This window comes from Phyllosticta citriasiana (assembly GCF_038021145.1).
Source record: "Phyllosticta citriasiana strain CBS 120426 chromosome Unknown IWZ02scaffold_2, whole genome shotgun sequence".
NCBI classification, from domain to species: domain Eukaryota; kingdom Fungi; phylum Ascomycota; class Dothideomycetes; order Botryosphaeriales; family Phyllostictaceae; genus Phyllosticta; species Phyllosticta citriasiana.
This window is the reverse complement of record NW_027117279.1, coordinates 932,097-950,753: the sequence shown is the minus strand read 5'-3', so window position 1 is coordinate 950,753 and position 18,657 is coordinate 932,097. Positions and strand designations below refer to the sequence as shown.

Sequence of the window (18,657 nt, the reverse complement as noted above, 5' to 3'; positions counted from 1 at the left end):
TGTCCAATTTTCACGTACTCTCAAAGCCGGACTTCAGTGTCGTCAAGTTGCACCTATTTTTTTCTTTCAAAATTTCTGGTCAGGCAACCGATCAAAAAGTCTAGCTTCTAGCTTTTTAATCCTAGTCTAAGACCTTAAATCTATTTATATGTGAGAGGCTATACCTTAGGAAAGTTGCCTTAATAGCCAGGCTCTAGAGAGGGCTGAAATCAATCCAATCTCCTACCATTCTCCCTTCCTACTCGCGGAATTCCTTTGTAAGTTGTTGACGCTGAAGTCCGGCATAGGATTAGAAAGTTCATGTCGCAAAAGCGCAGTTCTCAGCACTGCGCTTTGTTGCTTCTGAATGCGAGCAGATGAAGATTGAGTGTAGTGTGGGCGAGCAAGGACTTAATTGCAAAACAGAGACCTGACGCGTTGACAAGTGACTCTTGAAGCGAATCACCCATGATGAAAGACCAAGACAGTCGGACTATGCACTACATGTACCTCCCCCTTCTACCTGCTGGACATCCTCGACTCTCCAAAGCAAACACACATAGCCTATCCGAACCCGATCCAAACCAATGGCACCGTATCAACCCACGAAAAAGCCGATCCAACAGACCGGGAAGCAGATGGAAGCCAAGCAACGAGGAAGCACATTTCAATCCAAAAGCCGGATACCAAGGAGAGCAGCCGCGCCCTCGGCAGGCGGCTATTAGGCCACAAAAAGCGGAAGAGCGAAACGCATGTAGATACTAAGGTACGTGGAAAGAGTGCGACATACGAGCCCGGCTCGGATGGACACAAACTCTTTTTCAAGAAGCTCGAGCACCTACCTACCAGCCTGAGGACCAACAAACTCTGATAGCATGAGGTGGCGCACAGCAGAAACGCTGCAATCGTAGCCTCCCTCCCTCCCTCCCTCCATCCCTCCCTCCCGACCGGCCGATGAGCGGGAAAGGGAATAGCGAAGAATTGGTAGGCGAGGAGAGAGCCGCGCCTTTTGCGGAAATCGCTGGCTCTGGGCAGTCGAAAAGGAAAAACGGCGAATCGAGTCGAAGCGGGTACTGCAGGTGTGGGAGGCTCGGGCGGGTGGATCGCAGAGAAGTAGGCTTCCGAATGCAGGCGTGCACAAAATTACTGGGACCGAAAGCCGACTGATCGACTGCACGACCGACGGCGGGCCAGATGAGGGAAGATAGAGAGGGGGGTGGGTAAGGGAAGCCTGGGTAGGTATGTGCATGGGGAAGGTTTTGCTTCTGTCCGTCCACCAGGGGGGGCAGTCAGTATTCGGTCAGTCGGGGCAGCTTCGATCGTCCACTGATTAGCTGGCTCGCAGGCTCTGGCTACCCAGATGCCTAACCACCTAGCTTGCTGGGTTACGCAGCCGTCCAAGAGTGGCGCAAGAGAAAAAGGCAAGATTTCAGGTACGAAAGCTACTCCTGCACGAGGGCGGACGGTCGACGAAGCTTATCAGACGCCCCCCTCATCCTGATTGCTCTCCCCCATTCATGGAGCAGGTTCGGGCGCGCGAGCAAGCCCTCGTGATCTGGACGTCTGCCGCCGAATCCCAGATCTACCTTTTGGCAATTATTGGCAGCAGTTAAGCACGGCTGGAAAATGGAAGGCTAGATGAGTTGGCGACCTCTGGAGACCCGCCGAAGTGCGTGGAAAATGATGCTGCTATTAAAAACTACCGTTACGGTAAACCATTGTCACTTTTGTGACAGAGAGAATCGAAGGAAAGGGAAACCTGATACACTTGCCGCCAGCCGTTTCCTTGCGTGCGAGAACAAACGTGTAGACCCGTGGATCTATGGCAACATGAACATCGCTTGAACATACATACTTCCTTGCGGAATTCACATACCGCTTCCCTTTTTCCTCGCGTAACAGGTTACCCAATTTCGTAAAACCAATCACTACAGACCGAACGCCATGGCCGCAGCGACAGCTCCGGCGGCACCCACCATCTGGCCGATTGCAGCAGTAGCAGCGGCGCCAGTGAAAACCGAGGGCGAGGTAGGCGTACCGACCGGCGGCGTATTGTTGCCTATAGGAGGAATAATACCAGTGGGAACGGTAACGTTGGAAGTGATGGGAGGTGTGACAGGAGGCGTTTCTACCGGTGTGGGTGGTGGCGTTGTCATAGGAACTTCACCAGCTCCTCCAGCAGCGCCTCCAGCAGCTCCACCAGCAACACCACCACCAGCGGCGCTTTGAACGCCGCCCTGAACGCCTCCGGCAGCACCTCCAGCAACACCTCCGGCAGCACCTCCGGCAACACCTCCGGCAGCACCTCCGGCAACACCTCCGGCAGCACCTCCAGCTCCGCCTTGGACACTACCTTGGATACTGCCTTGGACATTCCCTTGGATACCACCTTGAGCGCCACCTTGGACGCCGCTGCAAGCTTCCTTGGCCTTATCGTGAAGCTCTATGCTTGACGTTAGCGGTCTCTTAATACACAAGCTTGTGGGAGCAAAAGAGGCGGAAGCTCACCCGAGAGTTGGTTGGCTTGGCAGACACCTGGATTTTGAGCTAGAGCCTGTACCAGATAGTTCGCCACGAACTGGAAGCCAGTGGTACAGAAACAGTCGTAGTTTTCGGCAGACTTGCATGGGTTTTCGGGAGCTTGCATTGCTTTCTGGAAGTAGGTGCCAGCACAAGATTCAGTAATGATTTTCAAGTCGATGGTGGCAGCCACCAGAGAGCCGAAGTAGGCGAGAGGAACAACGCTAGCGAGTCTCATTTTCGTTGAGTCGACCTTTGAAGGTGGTGAAGTGGTAGAACGACTGAATAGGGAGTCAAGAGACGGGACCAGATTTTCAAGCGAACGTGTGGGCGGCTGCAGGTGGTAGGAAAGAGGTGGGTAGGGCGAGAAGATTTATACCAGCATCCGATAACGTTACGAGGTGCATGGTTGCTGTGCCAAGGTAGAGGCTGGTCTTTGAATCAGAATCTTGGGTACACCGGGTGACTTGAAGCTACGTTTGGCTGTCATTTTGCTTGGTTCCGGGCGAAGCCAATGCCGGAACGAGGGCGAGGGTGGTGTTTACGGCGCAGCGGTGGATACCTGACAATCGAGCAATCCATTTCCTTGCCCGATCTATTCCGAAAGTGGTAATTGACCAGCCTCGAAGACGACCTGCCCGGCAACGATGACGACGTGTCAAAGGCACGCGCTGATTGAACTGCCTGCCACCAATGCCGTTGGCAATGCTGGTGGCAGCATCGGCGCCATGGTAGCCTGTAGTGCACAGACTAGGCTCGGCGAAGACTTCCTGTCCAATGAGTAAGTTTAGAGACGCGAAGTTGTAGGTAGAAAACTATAAACCTGTCATCCGAAATTGGACCGACTGCAACATGCGTCCCGGAAGACGCAGTGACGATGATGGCTGAGGATAAAAATAGAGTTCAGCTTCAAGAAACATCTGCAGCTGCAAGCAACCCAGCGTTTCGGAGCGCAAGACAATTCTTGCTCCGGCGCCATGCCCGTCACCAGCAGAGGTGGTCTGTTCAGCGTGGAATGAAACGCCAATCTGTGGATCGCAAACACCTTCTTGAACTCCGTTTCGTCTCGAGTTTTGATGTTGCGTGAGTGTGACTCGACGCAAGCTTAGCTTTGAGTCGGCATGCGGTGCTTGACGGCAATTACCCCAAAGTAAGGCGTCCGGAATAACTGCTGCAGGCGTCGACAGCCAATAGATTGCGCCGTCTCCAGTGTTTGAATTTTCAACGTCCGGTTCGCTGCTGCCGGTATCAACATCCAACGGTGTGCACGTCCGCCGGGCGCTGTTGGCCATGTCTGGGATAGCGTTTTGCGCCCATCACAGCCGTTCCACTCGCTATGTAGACCCCAGGCCAGTGATGTGGCGTAGAGGTAGTAGAAATCCAGATGGCAAGGCAACGACAGGTGAGGCATCGTTGGCGCGAGAGGGCATCGAGGATTGTTGGCGGGGTTGGGATTTAAAGTTGGTGTCCGGACTGGGTATCGTTGTATAGACGAACAAAAACCATTCGCCATGACGCGTCGGCCCTTCGAGCTTATTCATCGCAGTGCAAATAGGGATCACACCTGTCCCAGGTGCTCTCCTCACTGTCATGGCAATCAGACACGTCGGCGCTGGTCGCATCGTCGCTTAAACGCGCTTCGGAGTCAGTCATGTACCAATCAAAAACGATTGTTTCCTCCGTTCTTCTCACTCTCAGTGCCCTCTGTTCTGGATGGGGCAACCCGGATTCGAATTTCAAAGCTAAACGGGTAAGTGTCGTGTCTTGACACGTCGAAGCACGAAACTCTCTTGTCATAATTGTTTTAAGGGAGATTGTGAGCAAAATCGAAGTGCACATACCTTATATGACCTCATCTTGACATTCGAACGTAGGGTGTCTGTTTCGTTGCTCGGATACTCGAACTTCGTGCTCCCCATCCGGTCGAAATAGCGCAACCCCAGAACAACGACCCAAATGTCCCGAACTACATTGGAGCTATTCCTCCTGGCCCGGGCGCGAGAGACGCAGTAGATGATGCTGTCGAGGCTGAAAGACATGAATATCTGCCTGATGAAGATGCCCCCGTCCCTAATGCCGGCACACCTCCGCCAGAGGCGAATCCGCCCAACAAGGAAGGATTGCCCCCCATGACGGAAGGGACTCCTTCAAGGAATATTCCTACAAGCACTACTAATGAAACTGGACTTGTTGGTTCATACACGATGCCAGGCATAGCAACTCCAAAGACCGAGGGCGGAAACTTTAACATCAGCGTGAGCACGAGCGGCACCGTGGAAGTTTCTGTGACGGTACCCATAAACACGACCAGCGCAGCAACCGCCGCAATAACTGGCGCTGCTGGTAACAGAACTTCTGATGGGATACCGTCAGGACAGACAGTTGCGCCTTCCATTAGTTTGTGGATATTCTTTAGCACACTCTGGCTGGGCCTGGGTGTGGGTGCTGGACTGCTTTTGTAACATGCGGATGGTGGGAAACAAGAACACCTTTGCGATGGATAAGACTGAAGCGTGACGGATATGCTGAGGTAATGGAAATGTGTAATCATGGATGACTGGATGAAAATGTACACAGAAATTAGGTAGTTTTAGACTTCGATCTGGTCGAAAGAACCGCTTACAATGGTACCGCTCGCAATGGTAAGACTTCCGGATCACGGTATTCTGAACTCGGGTGAGCATCGCAGGTCATCCTAATGAGTGGCCATTTCCGAGTCCAATGCGACGACCAGAGCTTCGTGCGTGTGATGCCAGGCACGTGCCGCAACTCTTTCCGAAGGCCCTACGTGGCCTTGACACCGGGGGGAAAGCAGGCGATGCTTGCTCAAATTTTCTCCGCTTCATTAAGAAGCTCCTGCACCTGGAATCCGCTGTCACCGCGAGTAAACATTTCCAGGAGCTTCTTGCGGCTGCCTCCAGCTTCTTCAGCTTGCAAGCCATAAAACTTCTGCAAACACATGAGCAACCATTTGCCTTCGTCTACCGAAATACCACGATCGGGTAGGACATTTCCTTGGACAAGAACGAGGCCCTTTGCATCAGCCATGTCGGTGTGGAAAGAGACGGTTGTATGTGGCGAAGAATATTCGGTGCGGAGCTTGTATTCGGCAAGGTGGGTGAAAAGCACCGTCGTAGTGTTTTCAGTGGGGAAAGTCCATTGCATGAAATGGATTTCGGCGCCTTGCTCTCCCTCAGTCTCGCGTGGCAGAGGAAGAATGAATTGCGGGTGGCGGCGCGCGTTGTTGTAGATGTTTTGCCAAACGTCGGTGGTAAGCGCAGCACAAAGAGACTGCGAGTTGTTGGCATGCCTGAGACGCCACAGGACTTCGATTTCTTTTTCAGGCAAGTCGGAAGTTTTTTGGACATCGATGAAAGAGTCGAGCGTCTTTACGCCGGGTGGCGTCTTGGAGCCCGAAGCCGAGGGCTGCTCCGGGGGAGGTGGCGGGGTGAACGGCGGCGGGGTGTGATGGGACGAAGCAGACGAGATTTCCGACTGCTGCTCGGGCGTCAGTGGTGCCGTGGCGCCAGGAACGGAGGCCTTCTTCCGCAAGTCGTCGATTTTGTCCTTGTATGCTTCCTTGAGCTCGCCAACGTCCTTTTTGCCCTCTCTGTCGCTCCAGTGTCAGCCTCGCTGAGCAGAGGTTTGTCAAATGATTTATCATCAGACGAGCCCGCTCAACCTACTCTTTCGCCTTGCGCTCCAGCTTGTCCTTGTACTTGGCCAGAACGCGTTCTTGGGTGCCATGGGTCGCAAGGAAGCGCACGTCATGGACTTGGGCCCATCGTCGTTGGGCGAAGCGAGGGACGGTCAATGGCCTCGTGAGAAAGTGCCGAACAGCAGGGACCCGAGCGGAAGCCATGATGGGTGGTCGGGTGGTTGACGTGGAATGCAAGTTGAAGACGATGACGCCGATGTCCGTGGCTTATCGGGGCGGTTATCGCCACGTGACTAGAAGCGGGATGCGCCCGGGAGTTGAGTCGAGTCGAGTTCTTGGTGCAGAGGGAGCGAAACGAAGGTGGTAGGTTAGGTTGGTTTAAGCCATGCCTCCCAGCCTGTAAGCATCTGGATGAAATCATGTCGCATCGTGTGTGGCTGACTGCTCAACGTCCCGCAAGCCACCCAGCTCACCTCCGCTGCCGGCTGCTAAGGCAAGGTATCGCCGTGTCACAATGGAAATGAGCCGATGAGACCGTCCGTCTTCTCGGTCCCGTCACGATTGGCTGCCTCAATCGCATGCGCGCAGAGGGCTGCATCTGCGAAGCTTTGAGTTTGAGGCTTTCGTTTTTTTCTTTTTCCGTCTTTTTCCCTGTCGTTAAAGCCACGCCTAGACAAGACAGACGACGCCCACACAAGACAGCTGCCAAAGAAGTTGAATCTACAGCTGCCAACCAAGGTACTGCCCGTTGATGCGCGAGTGTGTGTATGTGTGTGTGTGTATGTGTGTGTGTGTGTGTGTGTGTGTGTGTGTCGTCACCCAACGGTCCGGCACCCAGTGTTCCTGACATGAGCGCAGCAGCGCCGATCACCGCTTCCAGGTCCCTGCACGCTGCGGCCAGGGACAACCCCAGATTTCCCACCGACTTTCTCCATTTCTTTCTATCCGTCTCCAGCTCCTCGTTCTGTTGCTCTCCGCCTCCACTGTGCCCGCCTCGGCCATTGTCTGGAATTCTCCCCCGCCATTGCCAAAGTCGTAAGGCCACCTGCTGCGCCTGGACAATGAGCGCGACTCTCGCCGTCAACACGTCTCAACTCAAAAAGACCGACACCGACAGCGAAACCTCCATCCAGTCCCCAGACTCGCTCGCGAGCATCATGGCAGCTTCCGAGGTGAATGGCAATGGCGTCGCCAACCACGCGCGGACGGGCTCTACTCGTAGAAATTCGCTGCCTCTTATGCCTCCTTTCATGGTCTCTGCTCCAGGCAAAGTCATAGTCTACGGAGAGCACGCCGTCGTCCACGGCAGGGCAAGCCGCCCTCCCGCCATGCTTGTTGATTTGTTGCTGACTTGTCACAGGCTGCCATTGCTGCTGCCATCTCATTGCGCTCATATTTGCTCGTTAGCTTCCTCTCCAAATCCAAGCGTACCGTCTCGTTGCGCTTCCCCGACATCGACCTCAATCACACCTGGAACATAGATGATCTGCCCTGGCCCATCTTCTCCGCCCCGGGAAAAAAGAAGTACTACTACGACCTTGTTACCTCTCTCGACCAAGAGCTTGTCGACGCACTGCGGCCGCATATCAAAGTCGTATCGCAAGACCTGCCCGAGTCGATTCGCAAGATTCATCAAGCTTCTGCTAGCGCCTTCCTCTATCTATTCCTCTCGCTTGGCTCGCCACGATCTTCGCCATGTGTTTATACACTTCGTTCCACCATACCCATTGGCGCAGGCTTGGGAAGTAGCGCAAGTATTGGCGTCTGTCTGGCTGCTTCGCTGCTCCTCCAGATCAGAGCTTTGAGCGGCCCTCACCCAGATCAACCCTCGGCAGAGTCTGAAGTCCAAATTGAGCGCATCAACAGATGGGCCTTTGTGGCAGAAATGTGCATTCACGGAAACCCTTCCGGCGTCGATAACACCGTCTCAAGTGGCGGCAAGGCCGTCTTATTTCGAAGAGAAGACTACTCAAAGCCACCGACCGTTATCCCTCTACGCGATTTCCCCGAACTCCCTCTTCTCCTCGTCAACACACGCCAATCACGTAGCACAGCTGTCGAAGTAGCAAAGGTCGGCACCTTGAAAAAAGCCCACCCCGCAATCGCTTCGCATTTGCTAGATGCCATCAACGATGTCACTGAATCCGCGCACAAGCTCATCAGCCAAGAAGATTTCAATGCACAAGATCCTGCATCGTTGCAGCATCTCGGTGAGCTGATTTCAATCAACCATGGTCTTCTGGTCTCGCTTGGCGTCTCGCACCCCAAGTTGGAGCGCATCCGAGCTCTCATTGATCACGCCGGGATTGGATGGACCAAATTGACTGGAGCGGGTGGCGGCGGATGCGCCATTACGATTTTGAAACCCAATGCCAGCGGCCGCGAACCTACAGTGAACGGCGAGGCCGAAAAGTTAGCTGAAAAGAGCGTTGTCCTAAGCAACCTTGAGCAAAAGCTGGAGAACGAAGGGTTTGAAAAGTTCGAAACAACCTTGGCCGGTGACGGCGTCGGTGTGCTGTGGCCGGCAGTGTTGCACAACGGTTCGAGCGAGGAGGGGGGCGAAGAGATTGATCAGGAGAAGTTCTTGAAAGCTGAGGGCAACGCCGGAATCGAGCAACTTGTCGGAGTCAACATGAATCTGCCAGAGGGCGAGGGAGAAGGTGGTGTTCGGGAGGGTTGGAAGTTTTGGAGGCCGTAATGATACGACGTGATGAAAATGACGTACTGACGAGCAAGGACGCCTTCAAAGCAGCATACTGGGATATGGCGGTTTGGCACAATTTTCTCAATTTCTCCAGCGAGGCCTTGTTTTCTATGCTGGATTGTACTGCCCTAACTCCTTCGTTGTCTAAGTCTATGGTATAGCTGTAAATAATAGGACTTTTGTAATAGTTGTTCAACAAAACAAGGTCGACTTCATTCCATCCAAGTCAGGGCAATTCGTAACGCGCTTCTATCGCATCTTTGCTGCTCCCCCAAGCTCCGCCCCTATCCAAACGCAACTCGAGCTCACCAAAATAGTTGGGAGTCTCCGATGCCTTGACGAAGCCCAATTTCTCGAACAACCTCACGCTCCTCGCGTTCCCCGCACCAATCTTGACTCGCAGATAGCTCAACCGGGCACGCTTGGGCTGCTCGCCCAACGACGCGGCAAATTCGCCCAGCACAGCATCCAGATTGCGCCGCACATACGTCAAGAATGCCTGCAGAACGGCGTAGCCGAAGCCCTGGCCCTGGTGCGCCTTGGAAGCCACCATGATCTCGACCTCGCCAATCACGGGCACAGCCGTGGCCGCCTCCTCGCCCTCGTCCCGCGCTGCTCGCTGCTGCTGCGCACCATGCGCCTCGTCTTCGCCGTCTTCCTCGTCGTCCTCGACCAGAAACAAATTCACATCTCCAATCATGGTGGGCGGCGCGTCGTGCTTGGTGCCCTGGATGACGGCGACGGCGTCAGCCTCGGGCTCTGCCGCAGCAGACGACGACGACGACGACGACGACGACGACGCAGGCGGCGGGACAGGGGCGACGCAGGCGATGAAAGTCAGTTTGTCGGCGTCGCCGCGCCATGATGCTTGCATGGCGTACTCCTCGTCGAGCGTGAGCGGCTCCGACGCCGTGGCTTCGCGCAGCTCGGCATCTTGCATCCACTCGTGGTAGGTGGGGACGTGGTGAGGCGAGTACGGGACGAGGAGCGTCCGCGGGGTGAGAATGGCTGTTGTTCAGCGTCAGTTTCGGTTCTGTCTTGTGGTAGGAGTTCGGTAGGCAAGGTGTGCGGGTCGGGGGACGGGGAGACTTGCCGGTGTGCTCGTTCAATCGCATGTTTGATTGGTGGATGCTCTGTGCTGCTCAGTTGGCGATGAGTGCTTCCCGTCCTTGCGATGCTGTCGATGTTGGAAATTTTCGGTGCAGAGATGTAGATTGCAGGCCGAAGAGGACAGAGGAACTTTGGCTTCCCGGACTTTTTCTTACCACCCGCAATCACCTTGCTACCAGCGAAACTCCTGGCCCGTGTTCGACCATGATAGATGACTTCATGTTGTAGCTGTTGGTTACCTAGGTAGGTAGGTAGGTAGGAGGTTGTTACATACATGCATGTATGTACCTAGGGAGGTTCCATGGTGTTGACTGCCCTACAGTAAGTAACGAGGTGCCTGCTCGGGTCCTCGCCAGCTGCAAGACCCTGGCCAACACGTTTCATCCACAACCTCGAGCCGATCTGTTCCATCCTCACGTGAAAACCATCTTCCGCCACTCCTTTCCCTTAAGCTGTCTGAGATCTTCAGACCCTCCATGCCACACGAGCACGTCGTCATCACCGGCGGCTGTGGCTTTCTAGGCTCCGCCATTGTCGATGCGTTTCTAAAGGCACATCCGCAGTACGACTACACGATCCTAGACATTCGGCCACCGAAACAAGGCGCAGCAGCCAACAGAGAGCTCAACTTCGTCCGAGTCGACGTTCGCGATGCCGCAGCGGTCAGAGAGGCTGTGCGCAAGACAGCGCCAACCGTCATCGTCCACTCCGCTGGTATTGTACCGGGCGGTTCAAAGCGGTACAGCAAGAGCAAGGCAGTCAAGACCGAGGTTTTCGATGTAAACGTGGGCGGCACGCGCAACGTTCTCGATGCGGCCAGAGACGTCGAGTCTGTCAGGGCGTTTGTGTACACGAGCAGCTTGACGGTCGTTGGAGACGATCTCGACACCGACTACTGCAATGTGGACGAGAGCGTGCAAACGGGGAGGGCTGAGCTCTTCTACGGACAATCAAAAGTATTCCATTTCCTCTTTTCCGATCTTTCTCCCCGATCCCAACCCTTCGATTCGCGCCGCCACTGATGCGACATCAAGTGACGGGTAGTAGCTAATTCAATCCAAGGCCGCTGCTGAACGACTCGTCCTGAGTCCAGCGACACCACACGACTTTCTCGCCTGTGTCCTCCGGCCTTCTGTTATCTTCGGACCCGGCGACCCCTCCCTACTGCCCCCCATCGCAGCTCTTGCTCCCTCCACTCCTCCCCGCTCACCATCCTCCTTCCTACCATCCCTCGTGCCCCCAATACCCCTTTCAGTCGTCGCCCTGGGCCCCTGCACAAACCTCTACGACTTCACCTACGTGACCAACGCCGCCGACGCGCACGTCCTCGCCGTCCGCAACCTTCTCCAAGCCTCCTCCAGAGACGCCGAATCGGCCCCTTCTCCTCCGTCTCATTCTGCCGCCGGCCGCGCCTTCTTCATCACCAACGACGCGCCGCTGCCCTTCCGCGACTTTTGCCGCGCCGTGTGGGCTGAGCTCGGCCACGTGCCGCCCGCCGAGATACGCGTGCCGGCCACGATGGCGCGGGCGATGGGCTTCAGCGCAGACGCGGTGAGCGCGCTGACAGGGGCCGAATTCGCGCTGAGTGCCGGTGCCGTGAGAGATGCCCTGGGCACCAAGTACGCCAGCGGTAAGGCGGCGAGGGAGGTGCTGGGGTACGTTCCGAGAGTGGGCATGAAGGAAGGCGTGCGGCGAGCTGTTGAGGTATGATGCGGTTCTTGCTCCTCCTTGCTCAGCTAAGTTTATCGTTGCGTGCATGGTTGACCCGTACGTATCTGGAACAGGACTACAAACAGCGGATGCAGCAGCAAAAAGAAAATGGCGAGGCCAAAAAAATAAGCATGACGTGTGAAGGCAGCGACACCACCCAGCCCGCAGGAGAAACGACAAAATACTTCGGGGCTGCAGACGAGCCTGCAACCTACTACGTCTGCCTGCGGGAAGGCTTGCAGCGATGATGAACCCTCCGGAGCCGACCCCATAGATATCGAGCCCCTTATCACTCGTCGATCAGTCCTACCTGGCGGCAGAATCATTCCGCATAGGTCATACTGCGGCACCAGCTGGGTTGTTCAATTGTGGAGATGCTAGTATACTCGCAGTTTCTGGGGCGTAGAGCATCTATGAGGCTGGCTACCTGAGGCCCCTTGCTGCTGTTCTAAGAGGCGGCAGCTGGTCCGGAGGCTTCCGTCGCTGCGGCGTTAATGTGGCTGCCTGGTGGTGATGGATATTGTGGTGTTGATGCCACTGCCGCCCTTCATGGCCCACCGTGGCGCCTCCCTTTCAACTCGACTCCAACAAAAAGTGCATACCATTTCGAGTAGTGAGCTGTATGATGGAGCTTGTAAATTTTGTACGTATTGAGAATTTGAAATAGAGCACACACTGCAGTGTTGCCATTTACCGTCGTCGTCGTTTCGACTTTTTGCCCTCCAGACCCAACAACAACCACCCCATTACTCATTCATTCTACTCTGTTTGCCTCCCGTTGACCCAGAGATAACGCACGGCAACGAAGGCTTGGCGACCAAGATCCCATATTGATACAAATTAAACCGTACCTACCATCAAACCCAAGTAGGACTCCACACCGTCATGTTGCCGCTCCCATTCCCGCTACTCCAGCACCTTCGCCAAAACGGCCTTGACATCTCCGCTCCTCTCGGATCCACCGGCGAGCTCGCGCCCAACCATCTCCTTGACCCAGGCGCTCTCGTCACCCAGCCATTTGGCGGCGCTGACAATGGCCTCGGCGCGCTTGAGTCTCCGCGCCTCGCTGAGACCCTCATAGCGCGGGTCGAACAAGAGCTTCTGCAGCACGTCGCGCAGCGCCGCTTTGTCCACGTCGGCGGTGCCGCAGATCTCGAAGAGCAGGCACAGGTTTTCGAACACGGCGACGTGGATGGATGGGGAGTGGAGGTTGTTGAGGCGCGCCGTGTTGGATAGAGCGCGGAGGATTGCGGGGGTCAGTTCGTCCGAGGTTGGCAGGTGGGGGGGATGGATGCTTGCGATGAGGGCGAATATGGCGGAGGCACATGTTTTGGTGCGCCTGTAGACGTGGTCAGTGTTTGGCGGTCGTCGAGGCAGGGTATGAGGGATAACATACACTTTCTCATCTTTGCGCAGCTCATCTCCTTCGTCAATGTCCATCTCGTCCCTGTCCTTCGTTCCAGTGTATTCGTCGATTACCGGCTCGATGATATCCGCCACCATCCAGCTCCGCTCACTGTCGTCCCGGGCCCTGGAAACCCTGCCCAGCGACTCAAAAGCGTACTGCCGGTACGTCTTGTTCTGTCGCTTGGACTCACGCACAATGATCCTTCCAATCTCCTCTCGGATCGGCTGTTCGGGCCTCCACAACTGCCCGCTGCGCTCTACAAAGTGCGCAAACGCATTCAACACCTCTTCTTTGCCCTCCCAGCTCTTGCCATCCACGGCCTTGACCAGCGCTGGCCACACTATCTCTGCGTTTGCGCGCGTCATATCGTCCAGCGAGCTGGCAAGCGCGTCGGCGGCCGCGGCTATGGCCTTAGCTGCCGCGTGCTTCAGCGCCCACTGCTGTGAATCCAAGTATTTCTGAGCCAACTCCACAATGTTTTTGACGTAAAGTTGAACAGCCATGGAACCACCCACATTGTCGTCCCAGGCACGAGTAAAGACTTCGGCCACGGGGGCGGCTGTGTCATGTTTCGCGACAAAGATGAAAGGAAGCAACTCTGTGGAAAACAAGGTGAACTTGTCGGACGCATGCTTGGAGAAGGCTATAATGACGTCCCCAGCTTCAATGCGGTGTCGTTCGCTGTCTGACTCAAAGTACATGCGCTTAGTGAAGGCGATCAGAGACATCAGTGCTTTGTCCGAGGCCAGGCGAGCGAGGTATCCCGCGGCGGCGGCATACGCAGCGGATACGGTCTTATTGCGGTCGTGAATGAACTTTTCAAGAAGCTTCAGGAAGTGGTCCGCGTAAGGTCTGAATAGGAAGCTTCGACGAGTCGTTAAGGAAACAAGTACTCGGCTGGCGCCGACTTTCGAGGGAAGACTCATGGCGGTCTTGATGGCGCTCTCGAGCCGCGGTTTCAGAGCCTCCATAGATTCGGGGTCGAGGTGATCAATGCAAGATTCGATGGCCTCCATGACTGGGGATTTCCTGATACCCCCAAGGCGTGCGTCGTCAATTTGTTGCTCTGTAAGCCCGTATTCCTTTGCCTTCATGTGCAGCATATTGATCGATTCATGTTCCGTGTCGCTGAGGAAGGAGATGAGGCGCTCCACGAGCTCCGGAACGTACTGATTCAGAATCTTCGCGCTGCTCTTCTTTATGATCTCCAGTAAAGTGTGCATGGCAAAGGCTTGGGCCTCCTTCACACTCGATCCAATACCGGAATTGGATAGCAGAAAAGGCAGGACATGAGCTAGCAGTTTGTTGGCCTTTTTGGACGAACCGTCGCCTGATTCCAGGCTGCGGGTTAAGATGCCAACCAAGACACGAGCAAGACCAGCCGCAGCTTTCCGGACTGAATCTTTGATATCATCGAGGACTTTGAAACATGCAGTCCAAATATCGCCGAGATATTGCTCATACTAAGTCGAATCAGTCAGCAGGGTTGGTACTTTCGAGGGGACATTTTCACCTTTTCGATTTCTCTGCCTTGAATGAGATCAGCAATCGCAGCGCACGAAGCTTCCCGAGCACGCCATTCCCTTCCTAGAATGTTTTGCAACAAATCCTGAATGATGGCGTCAAAATGTTGGTTCAATGTGGAATTGGAGTCCTTGACAAGTGCATCCCAAATGTCTTTCATAGAGCGTTGGACATTGGTATTCGGGTCGAATCTGATATAGTCAGCTCTCCATCACCATCTACGTCATCACGTCTCAATAGAGCGCTTACCGATATCTGTAGAGCTTCGGGTAGAGCTTTGGATTTGCCGCCAAATACCCATCCACGCTGGAGTCGCTTAGCACAGTACTGAGACCAAACCGACCGAACGCGGCACGACTCGACCAGATGGCGTTGTTGGAAGCTAGGGACATGAATCGGTACACCAGACTTGGATCGCCGACTTCGGAAGCAAGATTGAGAATGTCTTTGTATGTCGTGACGCTGCCGTCACCCGTCGGCAAAGCTCCAGGCTCGAAAAGCTGAGTGTCATCAGAAACGTTCCCAGAGAAATTTGGCTTGTTGTCGGAGAAGCTGCCGACGAGGTCGCGGACCAGGTCGTCTTTGAGTGAACGATCTCCTTTCTCGTAGACCAAGCCAAGTCCGCGAGAGGCCGCTTCTTGAACGACCTCGTCGCGATCAGACAGACAAATCTTGAATGCGTTTTGGCAATCACCCAGACGAGTCTGAACTTGGGAGAGATGTCCGCAAAATTCAACCAAACACAAAAGCCATATGACAGATGCCTTCTTGAGCGCAGGCTTGGTTTTGCGACAATTCGCCAGTACTTGGTCCAGGATTCGAGGCAGAGTTTTGAGTCTTGAGGGGCCTCCCGGAAATGAAGCGTCGATGTCCATTTTCGGTGCCAGCACAGCAGAGTCCCAGCTGGCGGCCAAGCAGCTCACAGCCTCGCCAATAGCAAATTGAGCCTCTGCTTGACGAACTTCATGCAGTTCGAAAATTTGATCCTCGATGTACTTCAGATTTGGATCCCCCGCCTTCTCATCGGGCACCATGCTGAAATGTCCTAGAACCAGTATTGCTCTCTCACTTCCGGCCTTGGCGCTCTTCATCACTTCGTCCACGATGGAGGTGTAGTTGGCCTTGGCCACCACAAAGTCAGGAATTTTCTCAGGCTTGATGACATAGAACAAAGCCAGCTGACTGAGAGCGAGGTATGTCGACTCCCTCAAGGTCTTGTCGGTGGATTCTTTCAGAATATCGATGAGGTTCGCAGAGAGCGTGACCAACTTTTCCTGAGAAGCAGACCCGCGACGCCGTCTTGCAACAAGTCTGCTGCAGTAGTATGCCACCGCAACTAGGGCACCGGCGGCTTGGTTGACTTGACTGCCCACCGATTCCCGCCATAGTGCAACTTTCTCGAGTAAGAAATTGAGCGATTCTTCGGCATCCGATGCCGTGACAGCACTGTGAGTTGCGAGGATGCCGTATGCATGCGCAGCTACAGTTCGAGTCGGCTCGTGATTGGACAGAATACAAGGCTCGAGCGACCTGAATGCCGGTGCAGTCCCGGACATGTCCAGCAAGTCATCATGACTTAAAGAACAGAGCTCGACGAACTTCTCGCCACATTCGCCAAGTCCAACGCCCCCTTCCCATATGAGGCCTTCAAAGCCACTACACATGAGCGCCAGGACAGAATGCAGAATTTGACCTTGCTCCTCGGTAGCCCTGATTAGGTAGGATTTGACTGCATCTCTTGCGCGCATGTCTGTTGAAACAGCAATGTCTAGCTTCCTAGCCCAATCGGCGTCTACTGGGAGATCATAATCCTGGGCCCTGAGGGCTTCGTTCAAGCAGATGCGCCTGAGGTACGAGAATGAGGATGCGTACGCATGCGCATAGAGCTGCTTGAACTGCAGGACTTGTTGACGTGGACGTGTCCTAGCGCTTGATGGTGAACCGGTTGGGAGAGAGAGCAGATATCTTGACAGCCTCTCAAAGTCCGGGAAAGAAAATTCGTCGTTCGGTCGGTCTAATGAGGAGTACAAAAGGCGTGACCAGTGCGGGTCGAGACCACGATTGCCCTCTTCTCGAACTTCCTGCCCTTCGGAGGACGGACCGCTGATGGCCAAAATGTCAATCCATCGAGCCACAACATCGTTATACGGCAAGCATCTGTTGGCGAAGCGCACTGCAGCGTAACGGGTGCTGCGGCGGGGCTTTGACTGATCATCATCTTTGTTCGCATCCTCTCCCATTTGTTCGAGAAGTAGTTCTCGCAGGCTGCCCTGGATCTCGGCATTGTTGAAGGATGACAGTGCACCTAGAACACTGGAAAGACATTCGTCTATGCTGACTGCAGTATCCCTTCCAGAGTTGTCTTCGCTCAGGGATCTAAACAGCCACCGGAGCAAGCTCAGATTGGGCTCCAGAATGGTCTGTTCAGGTGCAGCCTTCGCAAGAAGGCCAATTACCTCAAACACGACTCCGCGCAAAGCGATGTCTTCGCCTGGATTTGATTTTGGCCATCCCTGATCCTCGACAAAGGATTTTAGTCGATGCACAAGCGTAGGTCCCACAACGCGTAGATCGGCTGGTGATCCACGACGCGCCAGAAAACTGACAAACGTGAAAATTGCAGATCTCAACTTGAAGACCTCCCTACCGCGAGCTCCAGCGGGGGCTTGGGAAGAGGCTGCTCCGTCTCCCCCTGATTCAAAAGTTAGTCCCTCTTCGACAAGTCGGCAGACGTTGTCCGTGAATGTCGTTGCTTGGACGGATTTGGCGAGGTAGGACAGGATTTTGATTCTCAAAGCCGGTCTTGCAGGTTGCGGGCCGCCAGGGGACTGGCTTCCAAAGTAAACGTGATAGAACTGGCGAATGATTTGGGGGTCTTCCAGATCTGTTTTAGGAAGGGTCCTCTTTAGCATATCATCACCAATGTCAGAAATTCGCGGGTTAGAGTCTGCTGACGCATAAACGGCGGGGAAGAACCTCTCCTCGCCGGTGAACAAGCCACTAGCGAGAAATTTTGAAGCCATAACTTTGGCCTCTGCAAGATTCATGCCTCCTTCGGCAGATGGGTCCCAGACGTCTGGGCTCCCTTGGAGGGACAGAAACTGATATTCATCGGAGGAGACGCCAGGACAGGTACTAGAGGATCCCGTTGCGGAAGGTCCTGCCCGGACCACAGAAAAAAGAATCAGCTTGCCAAACCAAAATGCCAGAAACTTGGCATCTTCATCGCTGACACCAAGCCTTTCCCTCAGTTGGTCATCGTCTTTGCTACCTCGTGGTGGTAGACGGAAATGCGCCAGAAGACGCAGCAGTAGGTTGAAGAGTTGCGATCCATGTTGAGCTGCCTTGGCTGTGTCGGCGGCAATGCCGGTGATCAGCACCGGCAAGAGGTCAAGCTTATCATTGAGGGGTTGACGCGCTAGACCTCGTTGAATGTACAAGAGGTCAAAATGGCGAATCAACGGGACTTCGGCGTGCTCTTTGAATTGCTTCAACAGGGCAGCGACAGGTAATTTAATCTCCCTGAAAAGGACGAGTCATTCAGGGACCCAAGAATCTATCTCTGGAAGAACCACTCACTGTGGTCTCACGCGAGTATTTATGTGCTGGCAGACGGCTATGACCTGCAAGCAAAGCGGTGTATTAGCGGCGACATTGCACGTGAGGCGTGATTGCTTCGCGACCAAGCAGGAAGACACGACAAGAAGCACCGGGATGGTGGAATCAAGGCACGGGAACGAGGGCATACCTTTTGCCGCACGCTGGGATGCTCAGATGCTAGCTTGAGTAAAAGCGGAGACAAGTAGGTGTTGAGGAGAGACTCCAGTTTGGCGTCCGAGTCGGCCAGCGCTATGCGCAACTCGACCTTGCCGATGAGCTCAAGCTCGCGAACCTCGGTAGAGGCCATGATGACGCGAAGGAGAGTCGACAGGGGGAGCAAGTCTGATCTCTTGCCATAGAGACAAGCAGATCTCAGTCTCGAGAATGCCTGGGGATGGGAGGTTGAGGTTGAGGTCGAGCGTCGAGCGTCGAGCGTCGAGCGTG

At 54.7% G+C, this 18,657-nt stretch overlaps 7 protein-coding genes across 7 annotated transcripts; 3 read left to right on the top strand and 4 right to left on the bottom strand.

The window, feature by feature from the left end:
* Nucleotides 1-1,809: 1,809 nt before the first annotated feature.
* Nucleotides 1,810-2,993, bottom strand: IWZ02DRAFT_127737 (uncharacterized protein). The gene is made up of 2 exons (XM_066761584.1): nt 2,488-2,993; nt 1,810-2,422 (listed from the first exon to the last, which is right to left on the bottom strand). Exons 1-2 carry the CDS (start codon nt 2,735-2,737, stop codon nt 1,908-1,910), a joined length of 765 nt encoding a protein of 254 aa, XP_066626070.1. The 5' UTR covers nt 2,738-2,993; the 3' UTR covers nt 1,810-1,907.
* A 1,157-nt stretch (nt 2,994-4,150) lies between these two features.
* Nucleotides 4,151-4,961, top strand: IWZ02DRAFT_429924 (uncharacterized protein; the record flags this gene model as incomplete). The annotated part of the gene is made up of 2 exons (XM_066766021.1): nt 4,151-4,249; nt 4,374-4,961. 2 exons carry the CDS (start codon nt 4,151-4,153, stop codon nt 4,959-4,961), a joined length of 687 nt encoding a protein of 228 aa, XP_066626069.1.
* Nucleotides 4,962-5,187: 226 nt separating this feature from the next.
* IWZ02DRAFT_127714 (ATP11 protein-domain-containing protein) lies at nt 5,188-6,513 on the bottom strand. Its single transcript, XM_066761583.1, has 2 exons — nt 6,186-6,513; nt 5,188-6,109 (listed from the first exon to the last, which is right to left on the bottom strand). Exons 1-2 carry the CDS (start codon nt 6,359-6,361, stop codon nt 5,326-5,328), a joined length of 960 nt encoding a protein of 319 aa, XP_066626068.1. The 5' UTR covers nt 6,362-6,513; the 3' UTR covers nt 5,188-5,325.
* A 705-nt stretch (nt 6,514-7,218) lies between these two features.
* Nucleotides 7,219-8,855, top strand: IWZ02DRAFT_467509 (mevalonate kinase; the record flags this gene model as incomplete). Its single annotated transcript, XM_066768560.1, has 2 exons — nt 7,219-7,467; nt 7,518-8,855. The coding sequence occupies 2 exons, from the start codon at nt 7,219-7,221 to the stop codon at nt 8,853-8,855; spliced, it is 1,587 nt and encodes a 528-aa protein (XP_066626067.1).
* Nucleotides 8,856-8,971: 116 nt separating this feature from the next.
* IWZ02DRAFT_127845 (N-acetyltransferase) lies at nt 8,972-10,184 on the bottom strand. The gene is made up of 2 exons (XM_066761585.1): nt 9,955-10,184; nt 8,972-9,869 (listed from the first exon to the last, which is right to left on the bottom strand). Exons 1-2 carry the CDS (start codon nt 9,974-9,976, stop codon nt 9,088-9,090), a joined length of 804 nt encoding a protein of 267 aa, XP_066626066.1. The 5' UTR covers nt 9,977-10,184; the 3' UTR covers nt 8,972-9,087.
* A 150-nt stretch (nt 10,185-10,334) lies between these two features.
* On the top strand, nt 10,335-12,297 carry IWZ02DRAFT_441848 (C-3 sterol dehydrogenase/C-4 decarboxylase family protein). Its single transcript, XM_066766936.1, has 3 exons — nt 10,335-10,927; nt 11,034-11,675; nt 11,756-12,297. The coding sequence occupies exons 1-3, from the start codon at nt 10,448-10,450 to the stop codon at nt 11,927-11,929; spliced, it is 1,296 nt and encodes a 431-aa protein (XP_066626065.1). The 5' UTR covers nt 10,335-10,447; the 3' UTR covers nt 11,930-12,297.
* On the bottom strand, nt 12,298-18,632 carry IWZ02DRAFT_441842 (proteasome stabiliser-domain-containing protein). Its single transcript, XM_066766935.1, has 5 exons — nt 18,362-18,632; nt 18,193-18,236; nt 14,863-18,135; nt 14,603-14,804; nt 12,298-14,552 (listed from the first exon to the last, which is right to left on the bottom strand). Exons 1-5 carry the CDS (start codon nt 18,518-18,520, stop codon nt 12,588-12,590), a joined length of 5,643 nt encoding a protein of 1,880 aa, XP_066626064.1. The 5' UTR covers nt 18,521-18,632; the 3' UTR covers nt 12,298-12,587.
* Between the last annotated feature and the right edge of the window lie 25 nt (nt 18,633-18,657).

What these genes read in the sequence shown, in the direction of transcription:
- IWZ02DRAFT_127737 (XM_066761584.1), bottom strand. Translation starts at nt 2,737, where the DNA reads ATGAGACTCGCTAGCGTTGTTCCTCTCGCCTACTTCGGCTCTCTGGTG. An exon ending in CCAAGCCAACCAACTCTCGG is followed by an intron (nt 2,423 to 2,487) that starts GTGAGCTTCCGC and finishes CGTCAAGCATAG; the next exon opens with AGCTTCACGATAAGGCCAAG.
- IWZ02DRAFT_127714 (XM_066761583.1), bottom strand. Translation starts at nt 6,361, where the DNA reads ATGGCTTCCGCTCGGGTCCCTGCTGTTCGGCACTTTCTCACGAGGCCA. An exon ending in CTGGAGCGCAAGGCGAAAGA is followed by an intron (nt 6,110 to 6,185) that starts GTAGGTTGAGCG and finishes CTGGAGCGACAG; the next exon opens with AGAGGGCAAAAAGGACGTTG.
- IWZ02DRAFT_127845 (XM_066761585.1), bottom strand. Translation starts at nt 9,976, where the DNA reads ATGCGATTGAACGAGCACACCG. An exon ending in GCGATTGAACGAGCACACCG is followed by an intron (nt 9,870 to 9,954) that starts GCAAGTCTCCCC and finishes GCTGAACAACAG; the next exon opens with CCATTCTCACCCCGCGGACG.
- IWZ02DRAFT_441848 (XM_066766936.1), top strand. Translation starts at nt 10,448, where the DNA reads ATGCCACACGAGCACGTCGTCATCACCGGCGGCTGTGGCTTTCTAGGC. An exon ending in TCTTCTACGGACAATCAAAA is followed by an intron (nt 10,928 to 11,033) that starts GTATTCCATTTC and finishes ATTCAATCCAAG; the next exon opens with GCCGCTGCTGAACGACTCGT. An exon ending in GCGTGCGGCGAGCTGTTGAG is followed by an intron (nt 11,676 to 11,755) that starts GTATGATGCGGT and finishes TATCTGGAACAG; the next exon opens with GACTACAAACAGCGGATGCA.
- IWZ02DRAFT_441842 (XM_066766935.1), bottom strand. Translation starts at nt 18,520, where the DNA reads ATGGCCTCTACCGAGGTTCGCGAGCTTGAGCTCATCGGCAAGGTCGAG. An exon ending in ATCCCAGCGTGCGGCAAAAG is followed by an intron (nt 18,237 to 18,361) that starts GTATGCCCTCGT and finishes CTTTGCTTGCAG; the next exon opens with GTCATAGCCGTCTGCCAGCA. An exon ending in CCGAAGCTCTACAGATATCG is followed by an intron (nt 14,805 to 14,862) that starts GTAAGCGCTCTA and finishes TGACTATATCAG; the next exon opens with ATTCGACCCGAATACCAATG.